At 46.3% G+C, this 27651-nt stretch overlaps 1 protein-coding gene across 5 annotated transcripts in view; it reads right to left on the reverse strand.

Annotated features, from left to right (window-relative positions):
- LOC117429517 (unconventional myosin-Ic) overlaps window positions 1-27651 on the reverse strand; it is a 52914-nt gene that overhangs the window by 3648 nt on the left and 21615 nt on the right. For 4 of the 5 annotated variants that reach the window (XM_058998006.1, XM_058998009.1, XM_058998011.1 and 1 more), the window contains exons 2-30: window positions 15802-15957; window positions 15303-15418; window positions 13934-14132; window positions 13503-13583; window positions 13190-13369; window positions 10643-10741; window positions 10103-10216; window positions 9687-9758; window positions 9147-9266; window positions 8891-8973; window positions 8634-8739; window positions 8446-8526; window positions 8075-8166; window positions 7372-7466; window positions 6655-6701; window positions 5823-5903; window positions 5281-5386; window positions 4735-4852; window positions 4274-4387; window positions 3955-4031; window positions 3376-3444; window positions 3037-3121; window positions 2765-2924; window positions 2576-2659; window positions 2084-2177; window positions 1550-1605; window positions 1145-1280; window positions 509-579; window positions 11-108 (exon numbers count right to left, since the gene is read on the reverse strand). In XM_058998006.1, the coding sequence (XP_058853989.1) occupies window positions 11-108; window positions 509-579; window positions 1145-1280; window positions 1550-1605; window positions 2084-2177; window positions 2576-2659; window positions 2765-2924; window positions 3037-3121; window positions 3376-3444; window positions 3955-4031; window positions 4274-4387; window positions 4735-4852; window positions 5281-5386; window positions 5823-5903; window positions 6655-6701; window positions 7372-7466; window positions 8075-8166; window positions 8446-8526; window positions 8634-8739; window positions 8891-8973; window positions 9147-9266; window positions 9687-9758; window positions 10103-10216; window positions 10643-10741; window positions 13190-13369; window positions 13503-13583; window positions 13934-14132; window positions 15303-15418; window positions 15802-15957 (2990 nt within the window). Of the gene's footprint in view, window positions 1-10; window positions 109-508; window positions 580-1144; window positions 1281-1549; window positions 1606-2083; window positions 2178-2575; window positions 2660-2764; window positions 2925-3036; window positions 3122-3375; window positions 3445-3954; window positions 4032-4273; window positions 4388-4734; window positions 4853-5280; window positions 5387-5822; window positions 5904-6654; window positions 6702-7371; window positions 7467-8074; window positions 8167-8445; window positions 8527-8633; window positions 8740-8890; window positions 8974-9146; window positions 9267-9686; window positions 9759-10102; window positions 10217-10642; window positions 10742-13189; window positions 13370-13502; window positions 13584-13933; window positions 14133-15302; window positions 15419-15801; window positions 15958-22439; window positions 22802-27651 lie in introns of those variants that run through there. The other variant, XM_058998007.1, reaches the window with a different exon arrangement.

Below are 27651 nucleotides of genomic sequence, written 5' to 3' on the forward strand. Positions count from 1 at the left end.
GGTCTCTCACCTTCCTTGAGTGATGTTGAGGTTGTTCACTTTATCGGCGCTCATGGCAACTTTTGTCAGGGTCTCGATCACGTGATCACTCTGCAGAATCACGTCTCCCTGGAAACGCGGGCAGAAGAAAAGTCACAATAGTTTGAGCACAGCTTTCATAATGAATGCAGTGAATCAGTTCTCTCCTGCAGTTAACACCTAGTACCCACTAGGTGGCGCTTTTGTACCACACGCCTCCTTTCATGCACCAGGGGGACCAACTCATGACCAGCAGCTCAGTGTTCTACAGGCATGCTAACCAGTCTATTCAATTCATCCAAAACAGGCCCTTCTCTGAATGAACTGGTTTTGTATAGACACTAAATAGACTCACAGGAACTGTTAGATTTTTTCATAAAGCTGGTTCTCAAATGGTGGTGTTCAGATCCACTAATTAGATCAGTTAAACAGCTCCCATGGTCTGAGTGCAGTTTTAGAAGGAAGAGTTTTGATGATGTCACACCCTTACCTTCTGTTTGTTATCCTCACAAGGCACGTGGAGCACAAACAGCCCGTCGCTCAAGGAGCTCACGGAGATTCCTGGGGCAGAGAGCAGAGGAGACAACGGAATCACATTCTGAACACTGGAACAGTGTCCAATCCCAGTCCTGGAGGGCTATTCCACTCCGGGTTTAACAGGCAACACGACACAACAAACCACTTCAGGAGGCTCAATTAAACAATTTATAAAACAGGGCTGGAACAAAGACCAGGAGTGGAAAAGCTAACACTGGCTACTCCTGGGTCAAAGGCAACTGAATAACACAAATGGAATGTTGCAATTACAATGGTTGGCCACCAGTGGCACTGTATGCTATTAAAAACAATATTTAGAAATCTTACAAGAAACAAACGTTTTTTTACTATTTATTATTATTCAGCACTAGTGAGTGTTTTATTATGTTTTATTTATTTAACAGATCGAATAATTACCAAGAAATCAACCCCAATGACATGAATAGTTAAGAGCCTTTGAAGACTTCTGGTCAAAATGTTTAGTGTCTGTCAATCCCTAAATCTATTTCAGGTGTGTGCAGATTGGAGGTCCCTTTACAGGGTTTCCTATGAGAGTCCTATCCCAGCTCAATCCTGCATCGCAGCTTACCCTTCATGATGCTGTAGTCTATCCTCTGTTTGAGTTTAGCCTCTTCCACGATGAAGGCACTGTTCTGGGTAAGGAGCAGCTGTCTCTGCCGGGCTTTGTAGCCTTTCCGGTCGTACTTCGTAACTGCGACTCCGTACTGTAAAATACACGGTCAGTCACTGCAAACAGCTGCACCAAGAACTGTGCGATGTTCATTTCAACTGCTTCAAAAACATATTTCATGATTAGAAACCGGAATGAGATTTCATCATCCCAGACTGACGAATGCCTTCCCTGTTAAGATTTCCCCAAGATCCCCTGTATAATACTTGTCATGGCTCACCCCTAGGCTCGCTATAATCCTTACTCACTCCTCTGCTTCATTAACAAAGCAATCCCGGGAAATTCCTTATTAAAAACACGCACCTTGATTTTCTCATTTCCTAGCGTTTGGAGAATTTTGGGGTTGATTTCTTCATTCCCTAAAACCGAACAGGGAATGGAAAAGGCATGTTTAAAAAAAAAGGAAAGAAAGAAAGAATGAAAGTCATAGTTCTAGTTAAATGTCATAGATTTAGTTCCAATGGCTCCATCCCAGTTTTGAGCAGTTTCACATACCAACCCACCAACCCAGATGCCATTGAAATTAATGCATGAATCCCACTCACAAATAAAGAACTTTAAAAACAGAGCTTTTCTGCTTTAAAAAAAAACATGATCGGCTGAATCAATGGCATACAATCCCATCCCCCCCATGCCTGCATGCGTTTCTGTGAAGCATAGAGGAGCTGTTAACATTCCAGCACAGTGCTTGCTTCCCTCAGCTCTGGCATATGCGAGCAGTGCAGGGTTCCTGGCTGGATTACAACACACAGCCCTGCCACTGCACTGCGTCGCTCTCTCGTTCCCTGGGTCCGGCCGTGGCCATGTGGACCCGCTGCGGGGAGCAGGGCAGCTTACCCAGTCGGCTGTTCACAAACAGCTTGGGCACGCTCTGCGGGTAGTTGTCCTTCTTCTCCTTGAAGATCTCACTGGCAATGCACTTCTGCTCGAGCTGGGAGAGGGCATTGGAAAAGGCTTGTGTGAAGAAATGTTACGACCGATTACCGGATAACCTGCTTAGCATCAGCATTAGGGTTCACTTAACTATGCTTTTTTACATTGTGAGCTTGAAGCGAATTAGAAGATGCAAAACACAAACTTTCTAAGAAGCGTTAGAAATAACACAGGCATGGCAGTCATTTCTATAACCCTTCAGTCACTGCGTGCACAATGGTACCCTGTTAAAGTTTCCTATCTATGGATCTATTTTATAATGCATGACATTTTTTTCAAAGTTTTGGCAGGTCAACTTCTCGAACTCCAAACACAGTTTTAATATTATTATTATTATTATTATTATTATTATTATTATTACTATTATTATTATCCCAGCTGCTCTCAGTCTGTTACCTGGTTCTTCCATTCCGGGTTGATTTGTTTGCAGTAGCTCAACATCATGTTCTGCATGCACATCTTCCTCAGCTGATCAGAGGCCTGTGTCAAAAAACAAAACAGAGAAATAAATACAAGATCCAGGGTTTGGATTAAAAACAAAACAGCCTCCTGAAAATGCGGGGTACCCCGCGGGCAGTGGGGTACCTCACTCAGCGCCGGAGGGGGCGTGGGCCAGGACTTGTCCAGGACGTTCTTGGGTAAGTTCCTGCGGAGGTTCATGAGGAAGGAGTAGCGCACGTAATCCAGGAAATACTCGTTCTCCGGGCAGCGCGGCTCCTGCCGGTAAATGAATCCTTTAATGAACCTGCAGGAAGAAAGCGGGGGCGTTAGGGGCTCTGTGAAGGCAACACAATCCCTCGGTAAGGTTCAATCTGAAACTGAAGTAAGTGTTTAAAACAGCAAGGCCTGCAGCTTACCTGCGGATGATCTCCACTGCCCGCTTCCTCCTGGCCGCTCTCCGTCTGCCCTGGATGCCACGCCACCACGCCTGGATCAGAATTGCTGGCAACACAGAGCGACAGCCGTCACGCCCCTGCCCGCGCTGCATCTAAACACACTGAGCTGGTATTCTACACAGCCGCAGAGTTCCAATACGGCAGGCTCTGCACACGGGAACTAGGAGCAGCTTTCATTTAACCCGCAGGCAACCTTAAATAACCACTGCATCTAAACAACTTGAACAGGTCCAATAACCCAGCTTCTGAAGATCTAAATCTAGAAAGGGCTTTTAACAGATCTCACGGTTCCTCACTTACCAGATCGTCTCAGCTTCTGGAACTTGGACTTCGCACTGTATCCTTTCCACGAAGCCTGCAGTGTGGTGGCTGATTAAAAAAAAAAAAAAATCTGATCAAACCGGTCAGTTCAATCGGGCAGCTGCGCTGTGCATTAGAACCTGGTTTGAGAGGGCTGCTCTGCACTGTGCACCGTGTTCATGAGAGAGCTGGCTGTGTTAGGCTTATCCCACTACCTTCCCCCTTCTCAATGTAACTGTCACTCTGTGCACTGAAGCAGTCAGTCACAGCATCCTGATGAAATCCCCAGTGATGCTATTGCTGACGAGTCAGACACTGCTGAGTGGAATTGAAACTATCTGATCAACGCACCTGTATGACTAATGTTTTTTTTTTACTCAAGAGCATTGGGCAAAAGACCCCTTTAAGGTGGAACACCAAGATTACAGCTCAAGTTTAAGGTGGTACCGCCACATTACAGTTTTTGACTTCATTAACCTAAAAACAGAGAAACGTAAGTGAATAATGCCTTAGCCAGCGGTATGTGTATGTCCTTTATTGCAACCCCAGTGCTGTAAAAGCGCCGGGTCTCTCACTCACCCAGACTGTGTTTCCGCACTTCCAGTGCGTCTTCTGTAGCGAACAGCGTCTTGGGGAAGCGAATGAATATTTTGGATCTGGGGAGTGGAGGAGGAGAGGTGTGCAAATGGAACAGAAACACAACTGGAAGACATGCACAGTTCAATGAACTGCAATACATTACATAAGAAAATGCATTGAAATGTTGCTAGGATTTGGGATAAGCTTAGGCTTATTTAACTTGTCATTTCAGTACAGGACCAATGATGGTATTCCTGCCTGCATATACACCCACTAATTATGATAAGCAAATGCCCACTAGGTGGTGCTGTCTGCGTACCTGCCCAGCTTGTACTCCTCGGGTTTGTATCCCAGGTGCTTGACCAGAGTGGCCACTCCGTCCGCTGGCCGGCCGTTCCAGTGCGGCCACGTTCCTGGACAGAGAGACTTGTACCTGCAGAGATCATACAGGACAGGAGGCAGGAGGGTTTGTAGGAAGAAATGAAAAGGCAGACACATGGTTAGATAGCAGAAGGGCATGAGGTTATGGTGCGAAACATACATCACTGTGTTTATTTTTTATTGGTTTACAAATGCTTTGAAAACTCCTAACCTTCTCTAAAACATGAAAAAGAAGAGAAAGCTAAGAAAACAGAATACTTCATTTCAGTACATATAACACTCCACTATACAAGCTGCCTTGGCCCACTGCAATCCCTGGTTTAGCTGGGGCTGGTTAGCCAGCCAGTCTCTTCAGCTCCGCTCCGCTACACTACACAGTAAAGCAGTGCTGTTGCCCACCTCTGCAGGAAGATCTCATATTTGCGGCGGTATGCGAAGCCGGCTCGCCTCACTCGCAGGTTCTCCATGAGACCCAAGTACTTCACCTGGTGTCGGATCAGAACCTCATCGAAGCGGGCTGGGCAGGGGAGAGAGAGAGAGAGAGAGAGAGAGAGAGAGAGAGAGAGTCTCAACACACTGACAGTCAAGGAACACGGCATCACAAGATCTACACACATGCTTTAAAATTTCACCCCCAGCCTTTGCTGCTAAGATAAAAACCCTTTTAAGTTAGCAAGCCCAAAGACTCGAGATTTATACACCCACACTCACATACAATCTAATCAGGCATCTTACAAACTGAATGCAATCCTAGCTATTCACACTCGCATGCATACACAAACACAGACGCTCCTGTTTAACTGAACATCATTTCACAAAGATGCTTTAACCCTGTTCAAAACGGTACTGCTGGAGAGTGGAAGGCAGTATTTCTGGTTTTAGATTGTTAATTATTTCATTATGCCCACCCACTCTCCCACCCACACACACGCGCTGCAGACCTACCTGCTTGTTTGGCATCGTTGGGCTTAATGCAGCGAACGTACGAAGGCTCCTTTGACATCAAGATCTCCATAAGCTTTGCCAAACTGGCTTTGAACTGGGTGGCAGCCTGCAGAGAGAGGAGGAGAGGGGTTCAGTGCTGCTGATGCGACAGCCCGACACTGGAGCTCTCTGTGCATTCACACTGCAGAGACGACACGGGCAGCAGCCATGGCACACAGCCCAGCACAACAAAACACAGGCATTGTCCCGCCAGCCAATGGGCTTCAAGCCTGCCCTGCTGGGACCACCCAATCAGGTGGCGAGAGGGCAGTACAGCCCGTGGCCACGCCCATCCAGTCCATTGTCTTCAAGAAGGTGCCAGCAAGTGCCATCTGTCATTGTGTTTGTGGGATCCCCACTAAAACAGCCCTTGTATGTGTTGGCATTGTTATGCAGCACGGCTGACATGAGCTGGATGATCAGCTAGCCTCAGCATCGCTGCTGTCTGTCTCGCTCATGGATCTCCCAATCTGAATCTGAATTAATGAAACGCCCGCGCTCACCGTCTCGGGACGCTTCTTGTCGGTCAGGTCGCTCTGGTCGAAGCACAGGTTCAGGATCTTGTTCTCCGATTGGCACATCGCCTGGAGCGGACAGAACAACAAGGTCAAAGGTCAGCTGCGTGACCTCATAATGCTAAACCTACTGAAAACTGCATGCGAGCGACACAGAGAGAAAAAAATTGGATAATTATTCTTTATTTCACACTCATACAGGTAATAAACCCGCTGGGATGACGCATCCTCTAAATCCCTGAAGGACGCAGCTGCAGTCATAAATCTCCCTCCAGCAGGACTCCTGGATCAAGCCCAGTGGATTTCCGATCAGAAGCAGCTGTTTAGCTAGATCTGCAGGACATGCACCGCGGCAGAGTTTTAAAAGAAATCTAATAGAATATTTTGCATGTTTGCTGCTCAGTTATTTTGTTTGACATTTTTCAGTGTTTTGAATTGAGCTTCATGAACTTTTTTATGCATTGTATTTTAAAAGTATTGTATTCACCCTTTGATGGTTTTCAATATTCCAGAACATTAAAATTGACCTCTGCATTAGAGAATTTGTTTAATCTTAACCCAGGGCTGTCTGACGCGATCCCTTCCACTCCTGGTCTTTGTTCCAACCCTGTTCTAAAGTGTCTAATTTAAAGTTCCAAGTTCCATCTAGACCCTGTGGTATTTCATTCTATCAATTTTCCCTGTTAAACCTGGAATGGAATAGTCCTCCAGGACAGTGATTGGACACCACTGCCTTAACCCATGCCTCTAGACTTAACCACTAGCGCCCCCTAGTCGGTGACAATGACACTGCAGTGTCTCGGTTGGAGAGAGAGCTCACCTCTTTCAGGTTTCTGAAGAGCAGGTCGTTGTTCTTGTCTAGGAAGCCTGGGAACAGAGAATAAAATAAATCACACACCCTCTAATGCATTCTGACCACTAGCTCTCTCAAAGCATGCTGTCAATAAATTACTATGCAAGGGGGCTGACAGCTTTTGCATTGGGAGCAGAGGACTATCTGAAATGATTCACTTTATTTAAGTAACTACAGACTGCTGAGTTGCAACTTGCTGTTTTAAAAAAAGACCAGAGTGTCTGGAACACAGCGCTGGTTTCACATCCAGTAGAGGGATCCACAATGGATCAATCTGCTCTCTTAACCTTTACATTTATAAACTGGATGTGCTAAATGACTGATACTTGTAATTGTTAAATCTGCAAATCGAATGGACTGGACTGCAGTGTTTTACTGGACTTCTGTTGGTGACGTGTTTTAAATTGATTTGCATGCACTGTATTACTACGCTGTTACATCAACCTTGTTTTTATTAGATTTCTGTGCTGGATGCTAATCATACAGTCTTTGCTGCAGTCTGATATTCTGTGTCCAGGTCACCATTGTAAAATCTGGTTAAATAAAGGAATTGACTGATTCCCTCAAGTCTAAGCTAAAAAACAATACCGATTTCCTGCTGTAATTGTTATGTGGTTATTGTAATTCTAACTGACCCAGGTGTGGTCACTGTCCTGTACTGTTGTACGCGGTGCGCTTGCGTACCGTTCACGTTGTAGTTGACCTCTCCGGCGTAGTGCAGGAGTCGGAACTCCTCGCGCCCCATCACCTTCCGTGTCTTTCCATCCGCCAGCTTGTGTCTGAATCCCAGAGCAGAGGTCAGTGTCAGCACAGGGGAACCAGGGCAGGACCACAGCATCCATGCATTAGTAAAAACACACAACTAACCAAGTCTCCTGTTAGCTGTACATTGCATGACCGATTGCTTAATCTTGCTCTCATACTTTCATTTTGTTGCAATGCATGAACCGATAATTCAATTCTTTAGTTCAAACACTCCACAGGTGAGGGTCGCTCGGGTCGATCGGGCTGATTTACCATTCCAAGTGAAACAAGTGGAGAAACAGCTGCTTGGGTTGGTGTGGATCACTGTTCTCCACCACAGAGTCTAAGAAATGCAGCAATCCTCAAAAATAAGCAGCTGTTTGTTCACTTTTGAATGGTAAATTAGCCCGATCAACACTAATGCCCCTCGCCTGACTGTCAGCACCTGATTTCTGTGGAGAGCTCAGTGTGATTAATTGGATACTCGGTTTGTGCAGCTCTAGATTCAAGGAGTCTTGGCGGACGGGACACTGCGAGTGCTTGTCGTGCTGCACAAGCCTTCCCTAGATTGCTCTCTCTTGTGTTGTAGCTGCGGTAGCCTCTCTAGTTCAGTTGCTCACTGATCTGAATTGAAGAGACTCACGTGACGAAGTGGGCGTGTCCCCCCAGCTTGTCCTCCAGTTTCTCCAGGAATGTGAGGTCACTGGCGTCTCCGGGGCGCAGACACTCCTCATCCTGAGAGCGAAGCAGAGACACAGCATTAAAACACACATAAGACTCCTGTTGCAGAGCAGTTTCACCCATTCCAGGTTTTACCATGAGCCAGTGTATAGGTAACAAGCTCAGGTGTGTTTTAATAAACTCAGTGAAAGCAGAAATGGATCAAACTGCTACGCAAGGAGATTTCCATCCCCGAGACAGAGATGCATCACTAAAAACCACACACAAGCAGACGCTCCCTCATCCCGAGACAGACAGAACAGCTACAATGAAAAGGCCAGCTTCACAACTCACCAGAATGGAGATGATGCCTTTGAATTTCTCTTCCACTAAATCACAGATGATCTTGTTGTTAAAGAACTGAACAGGCTCCCACTGAAACAAACAGACATTATTAATAAAAGTTCATAGTCAGATGGCTTGTCCTGCGTTACAAGACCTCGTTCCAATAATGCATGGAGAGTGAGTGAGCGAGTCAGTACCGTGATCCCCTCGGCTTCGTACTCCTCCTGTTCCGATTTCAGCGTCAGCTCGATGAACAGCTGCTGCAGCTTCTCGTTGCAGTAGTTAATGCAGAACTGCTCGAAACTGAGGAAGAACAGCAGAGTCTGAGACAGGCTCTTCAACCAGGTGAAGCACTAACACCCAGACCGGTGCACAACTCCAGACAAGCACAAAACACACCTCTGTATTAAAACCACACAGAGCGATCGGTTTATAATCCAATGTTTTAAGTTACCTGTTGTGTTGAAAGACCTCAAACCCGTAGATATCCAGCAGCCCGATCACTGCTGCACTCTTACGCCCCGGATACTCAGCGTCCTGGAACAGAAAGAGTTAAACCCGTGAAAAACTGTTAATGGAACTTTGAGAGCACAAGGCAATGCCATGGTAACATCTCAGCAGACACCTCTGCTGTTTGATGCTCCCACCACTAGAGGGAGTATGAGAAAGTTGCTGCAGTGCAATGCAGTAGAGAAGGGTCTCTCTTATACCTGGTAGGCGAGGGACTCGTTGATCTTGCTGACCAGCCAGGAGAAGGTTCGTCCGTACACAGCCTTGGACAGCGCGTCCCGGGCATAGGCAGCCTGCTCCAGATTCAGGGGGCTGACCAGCTGGAGAGAGAGAGAGAGAGAGAGAGAGAGAGAGAGAGGAGTCAGAAATACATATTTAAATACAGTACAGTTTACAGTAAGTGCAACAAATACTACTAAATGTGGAAGTATAGTGCATCAGCTGAGGATCCAGTAACGTGGAGAGTGGGTCAGGCGAATACAGTGTATAGGGGTAGAGCAAGCGATCTACAAGCATTTTCACTAGGTTGACATGGAAACCTATGGTTTAAATTCAACAAGCACTGCCTGTTAAAACATTTAAGAAATGTTATGAAAACTAATCTTATTTGGGAGATACACGAGATTATTATGTATATGCACATGCATTATTAACATGAGCAAACACATAAATCTGCAACGCTTTGTTAAAGAGTCTGATTGCTCCTGTGCAGGAGGAGCCCTGCGGCTCCCGCTCCTCACCTCCTCTCCCTTGGCGATGATCTTCTTATGGGTCAGAGCCTCCTTCAGCGCAGCCCCCTCCACTCCCAGGAGCTGCAGAGCGACAGGAAGAGACAGAGATACAATCAGAGCTGCACACACCAACGCTTTGAACCACTCGCCTCATTTCACAATCTTCTTTTCAAACTGTGACGATCGCACACCATGCAGGTAGACATGTGGGTATTTATAAACAGCAGAAAGACTGCAGGAGGATTGCGAGCCAGCTGCTACATTTCACAAAACAGGTCAGTCTGGAGAAAAAACGTGAACTGAAATCGAAAATATCAACCAGAATAAGGCAATGTGCAGTCTGGTTGTGTCGAGTTGTGTGCAGTCTGGTTGTGTTGTGTAGCATACTGCTGTGCAGTCTGATTGTAGTGGGGTCTGGTACGCACCCTGGCCAGGTATTTAATCTGGGTCTCGGTGGTGATCTGGGCATTGCCCTGCTCATCCCCGGCAAACTGCACATTCCCCAGGTGCAGCACGCTGGCGATGATGTTCAGCAGCTCCTGTTAGAGAAGAGAAACGATATCAATTAAAATCAGCGGCAGAAACAAGTCACACCGAAGGGAGCACGGAAGAGCTGCGAGTGCTTTTAAATTGTGTTCCTGTTGAGAAGTCAGATCTTTCTGAATGCGTTTCATTATCTCTTTATTAATAGATTTGCATCGGGTGCTTTTATTCTCTCGCATGGCATCCTTTGCCCTGCTGTCAACACAAATTGAGATGCATCTACCTACGCCTGGCACAAACTCAGTAAATAAATTATTCTCACTAAAGCCTGCCAGCCAAAAGGTCTGGTATTACTTTTCCATTCACAGCGCTCGTCTGAGGAAGCCTGCACTGAATCGAAATGGTTTCTAACATGCAGGGTTCTGAAAGCGTGGGTGGCGATGGTTCTTTCACTGCCTCGTGTTTAAAAACAGCATCCTCACCTCCACCTCGTCCTCACTGAAGCCAATGACCGAGAGAGCCTTCCTCACCACCTTCCATTCATTCTTGTCATTGATCGAGCTCACCTTGGGGCAGTTACCCTGCGAAACACAGCGAGGATGAAAAATATTAACCTCCAAACCTCAGTCCAGCACTGTGAATACCCGCCACGACTAAAACACAAAATCAGAGCGATCGTGCATCACGAACACACTGTGACTTGATGCACGGTTTGCATACAGATAACCTCCACACACCCCAAGATCGTGAGATTGTTACAACATGTGCTAAAAGAACAGTTCATTGTTTCATCACAACTGGACAAACGGTTCTATAGACAGAAAACAATGTAGCTGCTGTTTCTTCACTCGTTTCACTTTGAATGGTAAATTAACCCAAATCCATACCAAATGACCCTCAGCGGATTGTCTGAGCCCAATTTCTGTGGCGAGCTGAATCCGAATAAAAATCGGTTACTGCAGCTCTATATAACACTAGGCAGCAATACAGCGACACAATACAAAATAGACAAAGCCCTCCCTTTCACAGATGGAGGCGTCAGACATCAAGATGCTTGGGGTTGAGCTGCAGCTGTTAACTTTGCTATGCCTGCGTTCACCTTTATTGCCATGCATTACTCCACATTCCTGTCAGCACTTGAATGCAATTCAAAACCCAGGATCCTTCTGCCAGCAAAGGATCATTTGGATATGTGCAGGGTGTCTCTGTTCATATGGGGGTGGGGGGAGGCAGTGCTGCAGAGCGCGGGCGCTGTGAGGCTGGCAGTCCTGGCAGGGTACTTGGCATGGCTGCCTCTCTCAAATGTTAATTGGCTAAACCGCAGGTCGAACCCACAGCAGGGACCCACAGAAACTGGTTCTGTATTAAAGATAACATTCAAAGTGTTTCTTCATTAATTAAATGTCAGTTACAGTAGCGGTTAGTTTGCCCCGTCCGTCCATCGGCTGGAAAAAGCCCCTTGTTAATAAACACGGCAGCCCCAGTCGTTACCTGGCAACCAGAACGATACAAACCGCGGCAGTGTGGCTCGCTCAGGGGATTGGAACGTGCTGGCTGGCCCTGCAGCAGCCGTGGCTCTGTGGGTTTTTTTTTCTCTGAGTTGTCAGAGGAATGCATTAGAACTGGATAGAACTCATATGGCCCCTGTCATAACCATGTCTACACAGAAAGCCTGCTGGGGAATTTAATAGGGACCAGGTGGTGCCTTGCACCTCTGCAGGCCTGGGCTTCCACCCAGCTGTTCAGGACTCTACTCAAACCCCCTCACAGCCCAGTGCTGGGTGGCAGGGCGTGTTCAGGTTTGAGATCGCTCTGCCCTCTTGTCCTGCTCAGGTGTAAGAGTGGACTGCAGTGAGACCTTAAAGTAGTGTTGTTCAGTTATAATCCTATTGAATGAGTGGGTCTCCCCTGGATCAGGTGTAATGCAGTGTATTGAGGCTCTCCCCTGGATCAGGTGTAATGCAGTGTATTGAGGCTCTCACCTGGATCAGGTGTAATGCAGTGTATTGAGGCTCTCCCCTGGATCAGGTGTAATGCAGTGTATTGAGGCTCTCCCCTGGATCAGGTGTAATGCAGTGTATTGAGGCTCTCCCCTGGATCAGGTGTAATGCAGTGTATTGAGGCTCTCCACTGGATCAGGTGTAATGCAGTGTATTGAGGCTCTCCCTGGATCAGGTGTAATGCAGTGTATTGAGGCTCTCCCCTGGATCAGGTGTAATGCAGTGTATTGAGCAGTGTATTGAGCAGCAGTGTGGAGTAGTGGTTAGGGCTCTGGACTTTTGACCAGAGGGTCATGGGTTCAATCCCTGGTGGGGACACTGCTGCTGTACCCTTGAGCAAGGTACTTTACCTAGATTGCTCCAGTAAAAACCCAACTGTATAAATGGGTAATTGTATGTAAAAATAATGTGATATCTTGTAAGTCGCCCTGGATAAGGGCGTCTGCTAAGAAATAAATTATTTATTTATTATTTATTTATCAGGTGTAATGCAGTGTATTGAGGCTCTCCTCTGGATCAGGTGTAATGCAGTGTATTGAGGCTCTCCCCTGGATCAGGTGTAATGCAGTGTATTGAGGCTCTCCCCTGGATCAGGTGTAATGCAGTGTATTGAGGCTCTCCCCTGGATCAGGTGTAATGCAGTGTATTGAGGCTCTCCCCTGGATCAGGTGTAATGCAGTGTATTGAGGCTCTCCTCTGGATCAGGTGTAATGCAGTGTATTGAGGCTCTCACCTGGATCAGGTGTAATGCAGTGTATTGAGGCTCTCCCCTGGATCAGGTGTAATGCAGTGTATTGAGGCTCTCCCCTGGATCAGGTGTAATGCAGTGTATTGAGGCTCTCCTCTGGATCAGGTGTAATGCAGTGTATTGAGGCTCTCCCCTGGATCAGGTGTAATGCAGTGTATTGAGGCTCTCACCTGGATCAGGTGTAATGCAGTGTATTGAGGCTCTCCCCTGGATCAGGTGTAATGCAGTGTATTGAGGCTCTCCCCTGGATCAGGTGTAATGCAGTGTATTGAGGCTCTCACCTTCACCAGGTACTGGTACTGTTGTGCGTTCCTCTCCAGCCCCAGCCTCCGGAGCAGGTCGTCGTCCCCGCCCTCGATGAGCTGGTAGAAGACGTGGAAGTTGCGCTCTCCGTGGTTCTGGTGCACGACCCGCGACTTCTCCAGCAGGTAGTTGAGGATGTGACCCCCGACGGGAGCGCCCTGGGAAGGAGCGAGAGGGGGAGGGGGGGCGGGTTACTGGATTGGGCTACCTCACAAGACACTGCCAGGAATAACAGAACCCATTCACCCGATCAGCTGCCCTGAACAACATCCACAAAAAGAAAAAGCATACCTTGAAATCGAACTGAATATCCATGTACTTCCCAAATCGGCTGGAGTTGTCATTCCGGAGTGTTTTAGCATTTCCAAAAGCCTAAAAAAAAAAAAAAAAAAAATATTGAAATAATACATATGCATTTACAACTTGTGAAATACTTTAGTTATATAAAACACTTTACATTTGTATATTAAGATACATAAATAAGATTATTGGTAACTGTATATATACCACTGTATATATGCACTAAGGTAACATTAGTTAGTCCAAGATTAGTGTTAAATCAGGCTCTGTGAAACCAGCCTGTGTGTATCTGGGTCTATGAAACCAGCTTCCAGTGTTTGGTCTGCCTTGTTCTTTAACTCTTTACTGTGCAGTGCATCCCACTGGTCCCAGAGGCCAGGCCATGGTTGCAGGGGCTGGTGTGTGATGCTTGGGATCCTCACCTCCAGGACTGGGTTGGACTGCAGCAGCCTGTCCTTCACGGTCTCCACCTTGTCGCTGGCAGGGCAGGTCACAGCGTAGTACTGCAGGATCTTCTTGGACGCCTCCGTCTTCCCGGCGCCACTCTCCCCCGAGATGAGAATGCACTGGTCCTTTCTCTCTGTGCGCATGGCGCGGTACGAGTTATCGGAGACCGCGTAGCTGTGGGGCGGGGTGAAGAGTTACATTCAGGGCTTTTAGAAGAAACAGAATAGAAACCACAACAATGACAAATGATGAATGTAAGAATTGTTCTGTAGCTGTAAAAGCACAATGGACATCGCCGTTTGCCCGGGTGTGGTTTCTCATCTGCAACGCAAGGGGTCCAGAGTGGTTAAAAACAAGTCTCGCATCAGGCAGGGATGGAAATAAGACTCCCATTGCAGAGCAGTTTGATCTGTTCCTGGTTTTACTTGGAGTTTAAATCAGACACACCACAGCTGGCTACCTGCACACTGTAGCTAATCCAGCTCGTAGTAAAACCTGAAATGGGTGAAACTGCTGGGCAATAGGAGTCTTATTTCCATGGCTATCAGGGTATTTGGCTCATTGGTCCATCACTTGGCCTCTCTGCCTCCCTCCCAGTCCCTCAGCTCTACAGAGACCCAGCGATTGTTCCGAAGCTTGATGGATCAGCACATATTTCTGCCCTAGGAAGTCTGCTCCCACCCAACCCAGCCAAAACCTTTGCTTTCCTACCCAGTGATAACATTTAGCAGGAGGAAATTGCTCGGAATTTGTAACTCATCGCTCTGTGGATAATGTGTTCCTTGTTCGCAGGGATTCCTCGTCTCCTAGCAACGTTTAAAATATCACACAAACACTGCTGAGGCTTGAAGGTACAGCACTCAGTGGGAGGAACGCTTACCCTGAGCATTAGCGGCATGCGGCAGCCACACAGTGCTGGCTTGCTAGCACATCTGGACAGCCAGCCCTCCCTGCTCGTAGAAACATGTGTGCACTGCCCCTCCCTTCTCACTGGCCTGTGTGTGTGTGCGTGTCTGTTCAACTTGTGTCCCTGTGTGTGTGTGTGTGTGCACGTGCCTGGAAGATACCCAGAAACAGACTTTATTCACAGTTTTGAAATTACATTGCTCTTCAGGGATACATTCCACCATTCCTCAATAATTACTCCCTCCCATTCCTTTAGGAAAGTTCTGTTGGGGGGAGGGGGTTGCACGTCCCCCTAAACCTCTCTTAGATCATTAACGATCCTGGTGAAACAGACTTGTAGACTATCACAGTCTGTCGGCTCGGATAGCTCAGATCCAGTTTGACGTTCTCTGTGTACCATGTAAACTCCTGGACTGTCAAGCCAGCCTGCAGACTCACATGTGTGGGGAGACCTCATAGAAGTTGACTCCTCGGTATCGCTCCATGTGCTGCTTGCTGTAGATCTCCAGCTCCTTGTAAGGGTTCACTGATACCAGCACTGAGCCGATGTAGGTCTGGGAACAGAGAGACACACGCACTGTTACTGTAGCAGATCACACAGCGCACCGAGGCTAAGGGAAACAGTGGAGAGTTAGGAGGAGAGGACTGAAGGGGTTGAGAGACTCACAGCAAGCTTTGGAAACTAAAAGCACTTTTTTTTTTGCCCTTCAAGAGGTTTAAGATTTTGGTATTGCAAGTCCTGGCTGTTACTGTTCAGAAGTGAATTTAGCTGAAAGCTTGTTAAAACAGTTGATGGAAAATAAATACAAACTCAAATAGGAATAAAACACAAATATTACAAGTATCAGTAAAGAGAGGAGAGGGTTTTTTTTGCAATGCACTGAAGCCCTGTGCTGTTGATTAGAGTGCAGAGAGGTGATGGGGACCTTTCTCTTACATAGATGAGGTTCTCCTTGAACCTCTTGCGAAGGTTGTCGATGAACGCAGCCTCGCTGGTGAAGTTCTCGAGGAGCACGAAGTCCTGGACCCCGACTCGGTCCCGTGCCGTCAGAGCGCTCTCCATCGTCACCCGCGCCCCCTCGCTGCCCACCACCTGCACACACAGAGAGAGAGAGGGCATCACCGTACTGGAACCTCCACCAGCTAGACCAGGGCTGGTCAACGCTGGCACATCCACTCCTGGTCTTTCTTCCAACCCTGAACTGAACCAACCGAACCTCCATCCAGACCCTGAAGTAGTTCATCACCTCATTGCACCTGTGAAACCTGGAGTGGAATAGCCCTCCAGGACTGTGATTGATTGGACACCCCCGAGCTAGAATGAAGGAGCGTCTGCTTCAGAGTCTCAGCCTGGGAGCCAGAATCCCCTGTGCAGTGGGTTAAGGTGCTGGCGAGGCGGACTAGCGAATAGGGGTGGGGTCAAGCAGGTCAGGGTTATTGGGGTGTGCTGGTAGACCTTTGTAGGGACATGCCCACCCTCCCCATCCCATGGCACATCTATCACCACCTGCTATTTCCATAGTGGAGAAGAGATGGTGTCATACGCAGTACATTAACAAAATCAGCCCCAACAGAGTAAAAAAATAAAGCAGCCACACTTCAGTCCTGTGAATCTAGGTGTAGAGAAAAGGTTAGTGAACTCTCTCTCGTGGCACGCCAACATGCCAGCCGGGTAAGAAACAAAGAACTAATAACAGCCGCTGACAACCCCGCTGGGACCCGATCCGGCCTCCCATTGTGTCCCCACGGAAACGGCAACCATCTAAAATAATTTCCTACTCCGCATAGCCTCACTGCCGCCCTATCAGGAGCTGTCATTAGCCAGACGCCAGCTGGGAAAATGCAGCTGAAGTTTTAAAAAAAAACAACACAGCTTTGCCTACGCATGCTGGCTGCTCCAATGCAAATTTTCTTTCCACAAATCAATCAGAGGGTGGAAATCTCACAAAGCATCTAGCTAGCAGGTAGTTGATGTGCATCTCCATGTGAAAACTAAACAAGCCAATCACAAGACTTCATTAGCCCAAGCAGTTAGAAGCTACACTTAGATTTCCGTTGTGCTAAGAAATGTCCGTACCAAGTTTCATCCCAATTGCATGAGCAGTTCTCAAGATACAGCCAAAATGTAATGTTAGTTATGTATGCTAGTTTTCATACCATTAATTTACTAAAAATGTGCACATTTTAAATACAGGGATGGAAATAAGACTCTTATTGCATAGTAGTTTCACCCATTTCAGGTTTTACTACAAGCTGGATTAGCCACAGTGCATCCATACCAAGTTTCACAAAATTTGATGAGCATTTCAAGATACAGCCAAAATGTATTCTGGAATACAGCCCTGCATAAACATCTGTGCTGAAGCCTGTTCCACCAGCCTGTCCTGACCCTCCACAGCACATGTGGAAGCATCCTCCCCTCGCTCCGCAGGGCTCTGGCACATACTCCACTGAGCGGAGGATGGATCTCTTTGAAGCTGGCCTGTCTATTACCGGATCGGGCGGAACAAGAGAATGGAGGCAGCTGCATTTTAACACACTGGGTCTCAACTGCCCCATGACTTTCCACGTAACTTAAGTCACACAGACGTGCACAAAAAAAAGAAAATGTGCAATTTCAGAAGAAGTTCTGCCTGTTGCTGTGTCTATCTTTGTGCTGCTGTAACCCATAGTAAAAGCATAGCAAAGTGTAATAAATAGCAGTAAGGCATAGAGAATTGTAAAAGCACAGAGTTTAGGTAATAAGCATGATAACTGCATAGTATAACCATGGGAAAAGCATGGGGGTAAAACTGAAAAATGACTGTGCTAATTTCTCTTGGTAGGTTTTTATAATGGAAGAACTGGCTCTTACATTTACTATGTGCACACACACTAACAAGAGACCAAATCCAAACTAAAAACTCCACAAAGATCGGAGGAGCGCAGCCCGCTTAGCGATATGAAAACGGCTTTTAAAACCTCACAAGCACACCCCCCTGGATAGCAATAAAGAATGCCCACCTCATCCACACCATCTGCACGCCGTGCCTGGTTGAACCCGTTCGTCAAAAGAGACACCCGGGTTTTGAGCATCAGGTTCAAAAGCTCGCCGACCTCCATGCCAGTCTACCAGCTGTGCCAAGTACCCCCAGTCCAGTGCAGTGCAGTCCAGTCCAGCACACGACCACACGGCTCAGGTCTCTGACTGCTCTAGCAGTACTGCCAGAGCTACAGGTCTAGTGGGATGCTCGTTAATGCAGACGAGCGGATATTGCAAGACCTCTCTCTCATTATTCTTGTTATTCTGAACCCAGCAGTAAATCAGCGCTCTCCTGAGAGAGTGTGCCCCCTAGGGGAGGGAATGCAGAATAAAAAACAAAGCTGTTTTGACGCCTCTAGGTGTTCTACCCAACGTTGGCTGCGTCATTTTAAAAAAACAAACTCGCATACACCTTGATGCATGTAAAAATGTAAAGTCATGGTGTTCAACACTCCTATTGCATCGCAGTTTCACCCAGTCCTGGTTTTACTACAAGCTTGATTAGCCACATAGATAACAAGCTCAGGTGTGTCTTATTAAACTCATAGCAAAACAAGGAATAGATGAAACTGCTATTCAATAGGAGTCTTATTTCCATCCCTGTCAAGACTAAAAGAAGTCTCATCACAAATTGGTGAAAAGAATTGTGTAATTTTGAAGTGCAATATGGGCTGCTCTGAACGGACAGACTCGGATTTGGATCCTCTCAGAAATACAATACATTGTGCCACAATACATCCTAACCAAGTTCCATCAGAACCAGAGAAGCGAAATGTACAAAAAGGCTCCTCCACTGCCAGAGACCTGCACCCCAGAGGGCTTCATGAATAGCAGTGATTGGGTTTCAGTTTACAAATTCAAAAAGGTTGGAATTTTTTTATTTTTTTTAAAAGGGATTGCAGGACACAAGGCAATTAAAAAAACAAAGAGACAAAATCATGTTTTTATTCCTGACTTACTGCAAGGGAACCCCTTTGGGAATCTACCAACAACATTCAAACCCTGTTCACCTCATTCTGACGCAACTGAATGCGCAGAACAGCAGCAACATCACACAACCATGCAGTGATGTATTCAGGAAAGAGGACCGGGTTCCAGGTTGGAGCTGAACGCAGGTCTCTTGTTCTGCTGGTCTCTGATCGATTCAATACGCCGCACACAGTAGCCGTGACCTTGCCCCCCAAGCAGAAAGCCAATCTTCCAGCTCGTGGTGAAAGCACAGTTCTGCTGCGGCTCAGGTCAGTAATATGCCGTGAAACCGAAGCATTGAAAGATTACCAGCTGAGCCAGCAGCTGCTGCAGCCCCCCTAACCCTCTGCTCCTTCCTCCTGCTTTCCATTAGCCTCCAGACACCGCGCTTCAAAGATCACTGCTACAAAAAAAAAAAAAAAAATTATATCCAAAAATTCAGAGTCCAATTCTCTCTTCCTTCCTTCCTTCCTTTATTTCTCTCATTCTTCTTTTTCAAAACCGCCCGTGCCTCCTGTTTAACCCTTTATCAGTACACTGAGGAAGGCGTGCGCTGAAAACATCTGAGCTGACCTTTAATAAAACGAAGCAGGGACAGTGTGTCACACAGAGAACCTGGGCCCCCAGGACCAACACCCAGAGCAGGGTGACACTATCTCAACCCCGCAAACCCAGAGGACCCGATTCAGAAAGGAGCGGGCAAGGTTTCTGAAAGGACTCATCCGATCCCCTAACTGGCCAGCCTTTTTAATTCACCTGCTCTTGGCAGCGATCAAGTTGTTTCTTGCAAGTTTTCATATCATTAATTTATTTTTTATTTTATTTTTTTTTACTAAAAATGTGCACTTCCTAAATACAGGGATGGAAATAGTGCACAGCAGTTTCACCCAGTCCAGGTGTTGCAATACTACAAGCTTGATTAGCCGCAGTGCTAGGTGTGTCTTATTAAACTCCTAGTAAAACCAGGACTGCAATGGGGGTCTCATTTCCATCCCTGAAAGACAGCCCATTGCCTTGACTAGTCGACCTGGTTTCAGGACCAGCGACGTTGATTGCATGAGATATCCTGTCCTCACCCTAGCAACCAACAAGGCAAAGACGCAGCAGCTGTCCTGTGGAGCCAGACCAGAGCTGTGCATTAACGAACATGGTTAATTAAATAAAACACACAAGTCTCTCCCTCCCTCCCTCTAGCTGTTATTTACCGTCTTCTTAGCGCGTGCCGCTGGGTAGATCAATTTCACGCTCTCCTATTTAATTAAGCCTCAATGGACTCCCTGCACCTGCTCTGTACAGTATCTAACCTCACCGCATTAGCACCAGCTGCCAGCCAGGGCTCACACTCACACTGCAGATATACTTCCTGATCGTCAGGAGTACAGCGAGAAGAAAACAACGTTCTGTCTCCTTGAGAGAGAGAGAGAGAGAGAGAGAGGGGAGGGGAGGGGAGATGCAGGAATCAGACTGGCCTGAAATCCCCAATCTTGTTCACAGCGCACTCTGTTTTCAAAAAGCAGTGAATTTATTATTTTTCCATTTCACACCAGATGAAGAGATACAGCTGGAGCTCCCAGAGCCTTTACAACGTTGTCAGAGTGCAGGGACCGTGGCAGTGATATTTGTACACTGAGTTTCCTAAACTGCGTGCTTATGTGTTTCCGGGTCTTTACAAAAAAAAAAAAAAAAAAAAAAAAAACCTGGCATGGTATTATTTTTTTGCAAACTCTCTTAAATCTCTACATGCTTTCCAGACCACAATGGCAACCACCTTCTAAAAGCTGAAGACCCGTCCCGCCATCACGTGCCAGTAACACACACATGTCTAAAGGGTAGCTTATCAGAAATCACAGCTACACCTTTGCAATGGCTCAGACTGCTTTGCATCGGGGACAGCTCATCGATCCCCACAGTCTCTAATGTGCACAGGCTTGTGATTTTTACAGCTATTTCCAGTGGTTCCTTCCTTATTTAACAATGCTGCGGGGTCGTGCTGTTCCTGGAGAAGCCTGGCTTGGGATCTCGAGGGCTAATCAGGGGGTTATCTCAGCTACACTCCTGCTGCTAATGGACTCTCAGGCCCCGGAGCACACAACAGTGGCGTGGGGCCAGCTCTGCACAAGGTAGTGTCGGTACCCGACTGCGATAATGAAAACAGCCGCGCCCCGGGGGTCCGGGAGGTCGTGGTGACTCAGTGGAGGTTCCTCTGCTTGTTTGCGTCGTTTCCATTACGGTGGTATTGTTCCTCGTTGTTTTTCTTAATAAATCGCTTTCGAAAACGGGTCTTCCGATCGCGCTTCTGGTCACACAGAGATTAAAACTGCATGTTCTTGGACTGTTTACCCAGGGAGGTTTTTTTTTTTCTTTTAATTTAGAAGTCAATTGTTTTTATCATTTTTCACCCAATTTAGAATAGCCAACTATTTTTAGGCCGAGCTCGCCGCTACCACCCCCGCGCTGACTCGGGAGCGGTGAAGATGAACACACGCTGTCCTCCGAAGCGTGTGCCGTCAGCCGCCCGCTTCTTTACACTCTGCAGACTCACCGTGTAGTCACCCAAGAGCTACAGCGTCGGAGGACAACGCAGCTCTGGGCAGCTTACAGGCAAGCCCGCAGGCACCCGGCCAGACTACAGGGGTCGCTGGTGCGCGGTGAGCCGAGGACACCCTGGCCGACCTAACCCTCCCTCCCCCCCAGGTGGCGCTCAGCCAATTGTGCGCCCCCCCCACAGGAGCTCCCATCCACGGTCGGCACTCAAACTGGCGATGTCCAGGCTATAGGGCGCATCCTGCACTCCACGCAGAGCGCCTTTACTGGATGTGCCACTCGGGAGCCCCCCAGGGAGGTATTTTTAGGCTTTTTTTCTAAATTAAAAAAATAAATAAATTATATATATATAAAAACGGTACTTGATTTAAAAAGCATTTCTGCCAATTTTTTGCTGATTTTACAGGAATGTTGAAGTCTAAAAATAAAACAACCATTTGGCATTTCCTTCTTAAATAACAACTCATTTTCTGGTGGTGTTGACAAAGACAGAAATTTCCCAATACACCAGCTTGCATTTGAACCCTGGCTTTAACCCATTCCCAGTAATAAACTCTTAACTGGCTCCATCCTCTGCAAAAAAAATTAAATAAAAAATACGTGAGACTGGGGAGAACACCTGTTTCTATGGAAACGACACAGCCAGTGTGCTTAAGCTAAATACACACTTGCTGTTATAATGGGTTCCTGGTAATTGGGAGGCCTACCCAGTGTAAATATGCTGAGCCACCTGGCTACCCCTGAATTCTAGTGCATGACATGTCTTCAATGCATTGAGCCCCGAGTGGATTCCTCAACAAGAAGCCTGGTTAACAAGTTAGCAGCCCAGCTGTACAGGTCATGTGTCCTTTTGAAACCGCACAGCTAAAACCAGCCCTTTTCACACAGAGGGGCTCAACAGCAACCCAGCCCACCAGCACTGCTTACAGCAACACTCAGACACTTTCCAAACTCTTTCTCTTATCCACAAAACAAGGGATTTCAAAGTTAGCAATGCTAATAAAAAAAGAACAAATGGCTGGAAATGTTCAGTAACTTACCATCGCTCTATACTTCATTTTGGAAGTTATAACAACATCCACGCAAGTCGTTGGTTTAAAACTCCATGTTAATTCCTGTTTGTTACGTTTTTCTTTTGGTTAAGAATGCATATAAAAAGCTGCCTGTGTTAGTCCGTGCAGAACCAGTCCCTCCGTCGACTGACCCAGCCCTGCTGGGATCACAAGGGATCTAGCAACTGAAATAAAACTAATAAAACAAGTTCCCTTTTTAAAAAACAATCATTTAAAATCAGAGCTCGCGACTTCACGGATTTTTCTTTTAAGTCAGAGAAATATAAACAGCAGCTACACGGGTCCCTTAAGTGCAAACATCTGGCAGCTGAAACCACCCTTTAAAAAAATAGAAAAGAGTGTAGCCTCTGACAGGGAGTCAGGCTAATGAGAGAGAGAGGGGGAGAGAGAGAGAGAGAGAGAGAGAGAGAGAGAGAGAGAGAGAGAGGTCTAGAACTGCTGGAATGTAGCCCAAAAGTATTAAAAAAACAGAAGAAAAAAAAATAAATCATATGATTGTGGGCCAAGCCTTTTCAAAACTCTGGCATAATTTAAGCAAACGAGATTCCTGTCAGCAGAAATATCTTTTAAACAAAACAAAAAATGAAAACGAAAAAGAAAAAAGTAAAACCATGTATCTGAAGATGTTGTCCTCGCAGAGTTCCAATGACGAGACAGGTCAGGTGCTAGGGGAGGCGTCTCGCTGTCCATGCTACAGTTCATGCCAGAGCTCACTCTATAAACACAACACAGACACACCCACCATGTACACACACTAAATACAGGGACAGACCCCCATACCCCACCCCCTCCACACACACACAGACAGAACTACCCTCAATTACATTACTGAAATAACCAGGAGTATGAGGTTAAATAATCTATACTATAAACTGAGCGAACAACTCCTGTTAGTAAACCTACAGACTTAAGCGAGACGTTGCGATGCCCAGGAGGCTGAGGTTCAAGCCCAGCAACAGGGCTTGCAACAGGAAGATTCCTTAGACTATTTGTAAAACCAGGAATGGATCAAGCTGCTGTGCAATGGGAATGATACTGGTTCCAAGTGTGCAAGTCCACAACCCCAAAATAAAAGCACTTAAAGGCTGATCTTTCTGTTTAGTTGCCTCTATTGCATGAGTGATATGACATGTAGAAAGCATTGAGTACACCCAGTGTGGAGTAAAAGGAACAGTTCCTGTTTGCATGCCCTTCCTACCTGCTCAAACTCTGAAGGAGCAAAAGGTGCACTGCAAGGTCATCACGCCCTATCTGTGGCTGGGTGCATCGCCCTCTGCTGGCCACAAACAGATAGTACAGGTCTACACAGACACACCGCCACCACAGGGAGAGACAATCTGCACTCCTACAGCTAAGGGCAAAAGTTTTGCATCACCTAGAATTTTAGGATTGAGACATTTTTAAAAAATATATAGGAACATAATTTAGATTATTTTATTTAACATCATGTAAATCAAAGAAAACTACAAAATGATATTGCAAAAGTCTACCGGAAGCCATAATAGTAGTATATTATTTCATGTTAGATTTTGAAATGTCACATTTTTTGTCAGTTTTCGGTTAATACTACAAAGCGGTATGTAATTCAATATGTTAACCTAACATTATTCAGCAGGTTTCATTCAAGTTTAAATTCTATATATAGAGAGGGTGATGCAAGCACGCTCTCAGGAGTGTTTGGTCTGAAGAGAGAGAGATTCTGCCTGTCTCCCATACTCTACCTGTAACACCACATCCCCGAGCCCTGAGACCTACAGGTTATTCACACAATGAACTGGGACACTTCTCATTGAAATAACTGTTCCAGTAATTCAAATGCAGTTGTGTGTGCCTCGTTTCCTAATGAAGTCAGACTGCACGACGCAAACACCACTATAAAACAGAGAGCAAGCGCGTTGGCGATCGCAGGTTTAACAGTCGTGATGCTCTGGCCCTTTCACATCGGCAGCGCTTTCCGTTAGCAGTTTAAATATTAAAAAGGCCAGGGGGATGCAATCTTAACCCTTAGCGGTGTGGTCTGTTCTGTTTTCTGAAGCTCCACCATAAAAGATCATTCAAACCGTGCCTCAATAAAGAGCAGCTCTGTGTTTATCAAAGGGAAGGGCGTGGTACTCAGCTCTCGTGGCCGTCTTTCTCTCTCTCTCTCTCTCTCCCTGCTTCCAACAAAAAACCATTACCGCAGCCCGCTGGTATGCGAGAAATGTTTCCAGACTCACTGACTCACTGACCCCAGCACAGGGAACATCAGGACCTCTCAATGCAGCTGAAAAAGGAGCGAGAGAGCGAGGGAGAGAGACTCCGATAGTCCCTGTACTTTTACACTGCAGCAGCCTGAAGGAAATGGGTCTCCTATATTCTGGATTTTACCCCCCCCCCAAAAAACTTCAGGCGCACTCGCTCAGGAGTGGAGCCCATAAGCTAGCATCGCCTCTTCCCCCTCAAAGTGATAAAAAGCAGTTGGCCTGGCACATACAGCTGTAACAAGGGATGAGGGCCGTGGAAGAGGGAGTCATCTGTTATTCACATCAGAAGATCACAAAACCGTACGGTGCAACCAATTTGTTTTAATCTAATTGTTTCCCCTCGAACCAGGCTGTGCTTTTTCAGATTAGTGCCACTGTGTACAAGCAAGCTGACTACAAAACAGTGACAGAGGGCTAAAAAAAAAAAAAGAGGCCTGGGTTCAATCAAATTATAGCAAAGCCACATTTATTACAAAGTACAGCTATGGTGGGGCCCATGAACTGTGATTTTATTCAGGCACTAATGAGCAGTATATATATTTTTAATATGAATATAGAGTTCTTAACTTAAACATTGCAAATGAGCTTGTAAGAACGGGGATGGAAATAAGACTCCCGTTACATAGCGGTTTGATCCATTCCTGGTTTTACTAGGAGTTTAATAAGACACACCTGAGCTTGTTACCTGTACACTGTGGCTAATCAAGCTCATGGTAAAACCTGGAATGGATGAAAGTGCCATGCAATAGGAGCCTTATTTCCATCCCTGAAGGATTAAGAGCACAGTAACAGGCCTATCAACTCTCGCTGGTGGTCAAACTAACTTATCTTGAACTCTAGGAAATGTAATTAATCTCTCCTCCAGGATAGTGATATGAAATAACTCTCTGGATGTATAAGGGAAAGGCAAATTTGGGAGTGTATGCTTAATTGCTTCCGGAATTCTCTCTGTGCCAAGGTAATGAGGCTTGGCCTCATGTGAAATGAGGGATGGTAATTCTTTTGACTAAAACCACAGTTCTGGTTGCTGGGCGGATGTCAGTCTTTCCGGTAAAGGACTCAGCCTCAGGAGTTTGAATATACACCAGCCACACCAATGATGTTGCCAAGCAACAGGTCCTAGTTTACTACTGGAACACAGCCTGGTTCTGTACACCTGAGGCCCTGGCACACAACTCTTGCTATCTCAATAATTCAACGTGCTGCTTCTATCTCCTCAGTCCATGTCCTCAATCTCTGAGATCACAGGATCCCAGAGTCAGTGCGTCTGCCCAGACAGACAATCACGCGCTCAGGGCATCTCTGCCAGGGCTTGGAACATGAGGCAAGTTTTGAAACAAAACAGTATTGCGATACTGTAAAGTCTTTTTCAAGTTGCTCAAAGTTCAAGCAAAACAAAATCGAAAAACATCCCAGGGATGGAAATACGACTCCTACTGCATAGCTTTTTCACCTATTCCAGGTTTTACTACGAGCTTGATTAGCCCCAGTGTGTCTAGGTAATACTCGCAGATGTGTCTTATTAAAACTCCTAGTAAAACCAGGAATGGATCAAACTGCTATGCAATGGGAGTCTTATTTCCAATACAATCAACGTGCATCAATCTGAATTTGACCACAGTGCATACAGTGCTAGTCTCAGATCGGCACCATGTCCTTGCACTGGACAGCAGCAGGATTAATGAATCAGCCAGCAGCAGCAACTCAAGAATGCACACCCTGTCATGCTGGCCTGGAAACACAATGTTTGTTTAAATTCAAGGAGAGATAAAGCCTGCTGCGACATCTCTTACAAGCGCAGGTACTGTGAGTGCGAGATGATTTGACACGACCTGTGAACCTCAGCTATCACTTATCTGAGCACAGGAATGTGCTGAAATGAGATAAGACTTTCACACACGTATGCATTTTATTTTATTGGTTAAAAAGCATTTTAAAAAATTGCATGTTTCGACTTAACATTGGCTTCATCACGGCGCCAAGCATACGAAAAGGACTGGTAAACTTGTAACCATTTCCAAAACAAGCAAATCAGCAATCAGTTAGTTAATAAAGATACAGTTAAATTACAGATAAATAGGTAATCAATCACTACAAAAAAAACCCCAATGTAGTCTTCATTCAAACATCTTAGTTTTAAACTTTGGCAGTTGTGAAAATCAAATAGACGTTTGCAAACAGGAGGCAGGACATCCTTGGTTTGAATTGTGAAACCAGGCTATGCAATGTGGTTTCCAATAGGCCTTCCACTGAAGACAAACGACACTCCCTCCCACCACCAAAAAACCAAACCAGACACAATCACACGCTACCAGAATGATTAGACTCCTGCGAGCTCTCAACAAGCAGACTCTTGTGAGCTCTCAACAAGCAGACTCTTGCGAGCTCTCAACAAGCAGACTCCTGCGAGATCTGAACAGCAGACTCCTGCGAGATCTGAACAAGCAGACTCCTGCGAGATCTGAACAAGCAGACTCCTGCGAGATCTGAACAAGCAGACTCCTGCGAGATCTGAACAAGCAGACTCCTGCGAGATCTGAACAAGCAGACTCCTGCGAGATCTGAACAAGCAGACTCCTGCTAGACCTGAACTGATCAACTTCTCACAGAACTTACACAACCAGTAAGAACTCAGGTCTGCAGCTGCTGCAGGTAATCCAGGTAAGCATGGAGGCAAAGCAGTTCACCTTACCCAGCTTAAAGCAGAGCAACTGATCACTGAGATTCCAGGAACCCCCCCCCCATCATCTCAATTACAAATCTCCCTTCTAAAAACAGGTGCCTCGCGAGTTCACTTGTCCAACCGCCTCAGCAAAACGCATTTCATTTGTGACCTGAACCAGATCTGGGGTGAAACCACTGTGACACCCATCACTCAACCAGACAAGGAGAGGAGACCTATTCTAACATGAATGGGCAGTTCTACCGTAGAAGCC

The sequence above is a fragment of the Acipenser ruthenus genome, chromosome 24, assembly GCF_902713425.1.
Source record: "Acipenser ruthenus chromosome 24, fAciRut3.2 maternal haplotype, whole genome shotgun sequence".
Taxonomy (NCBI): Eukaryota; Metazoa; Chordata; class Actinopteri; order Acipenseriformes; family Acipenseridae; genus Acipenser; species Acipenser ruthenus.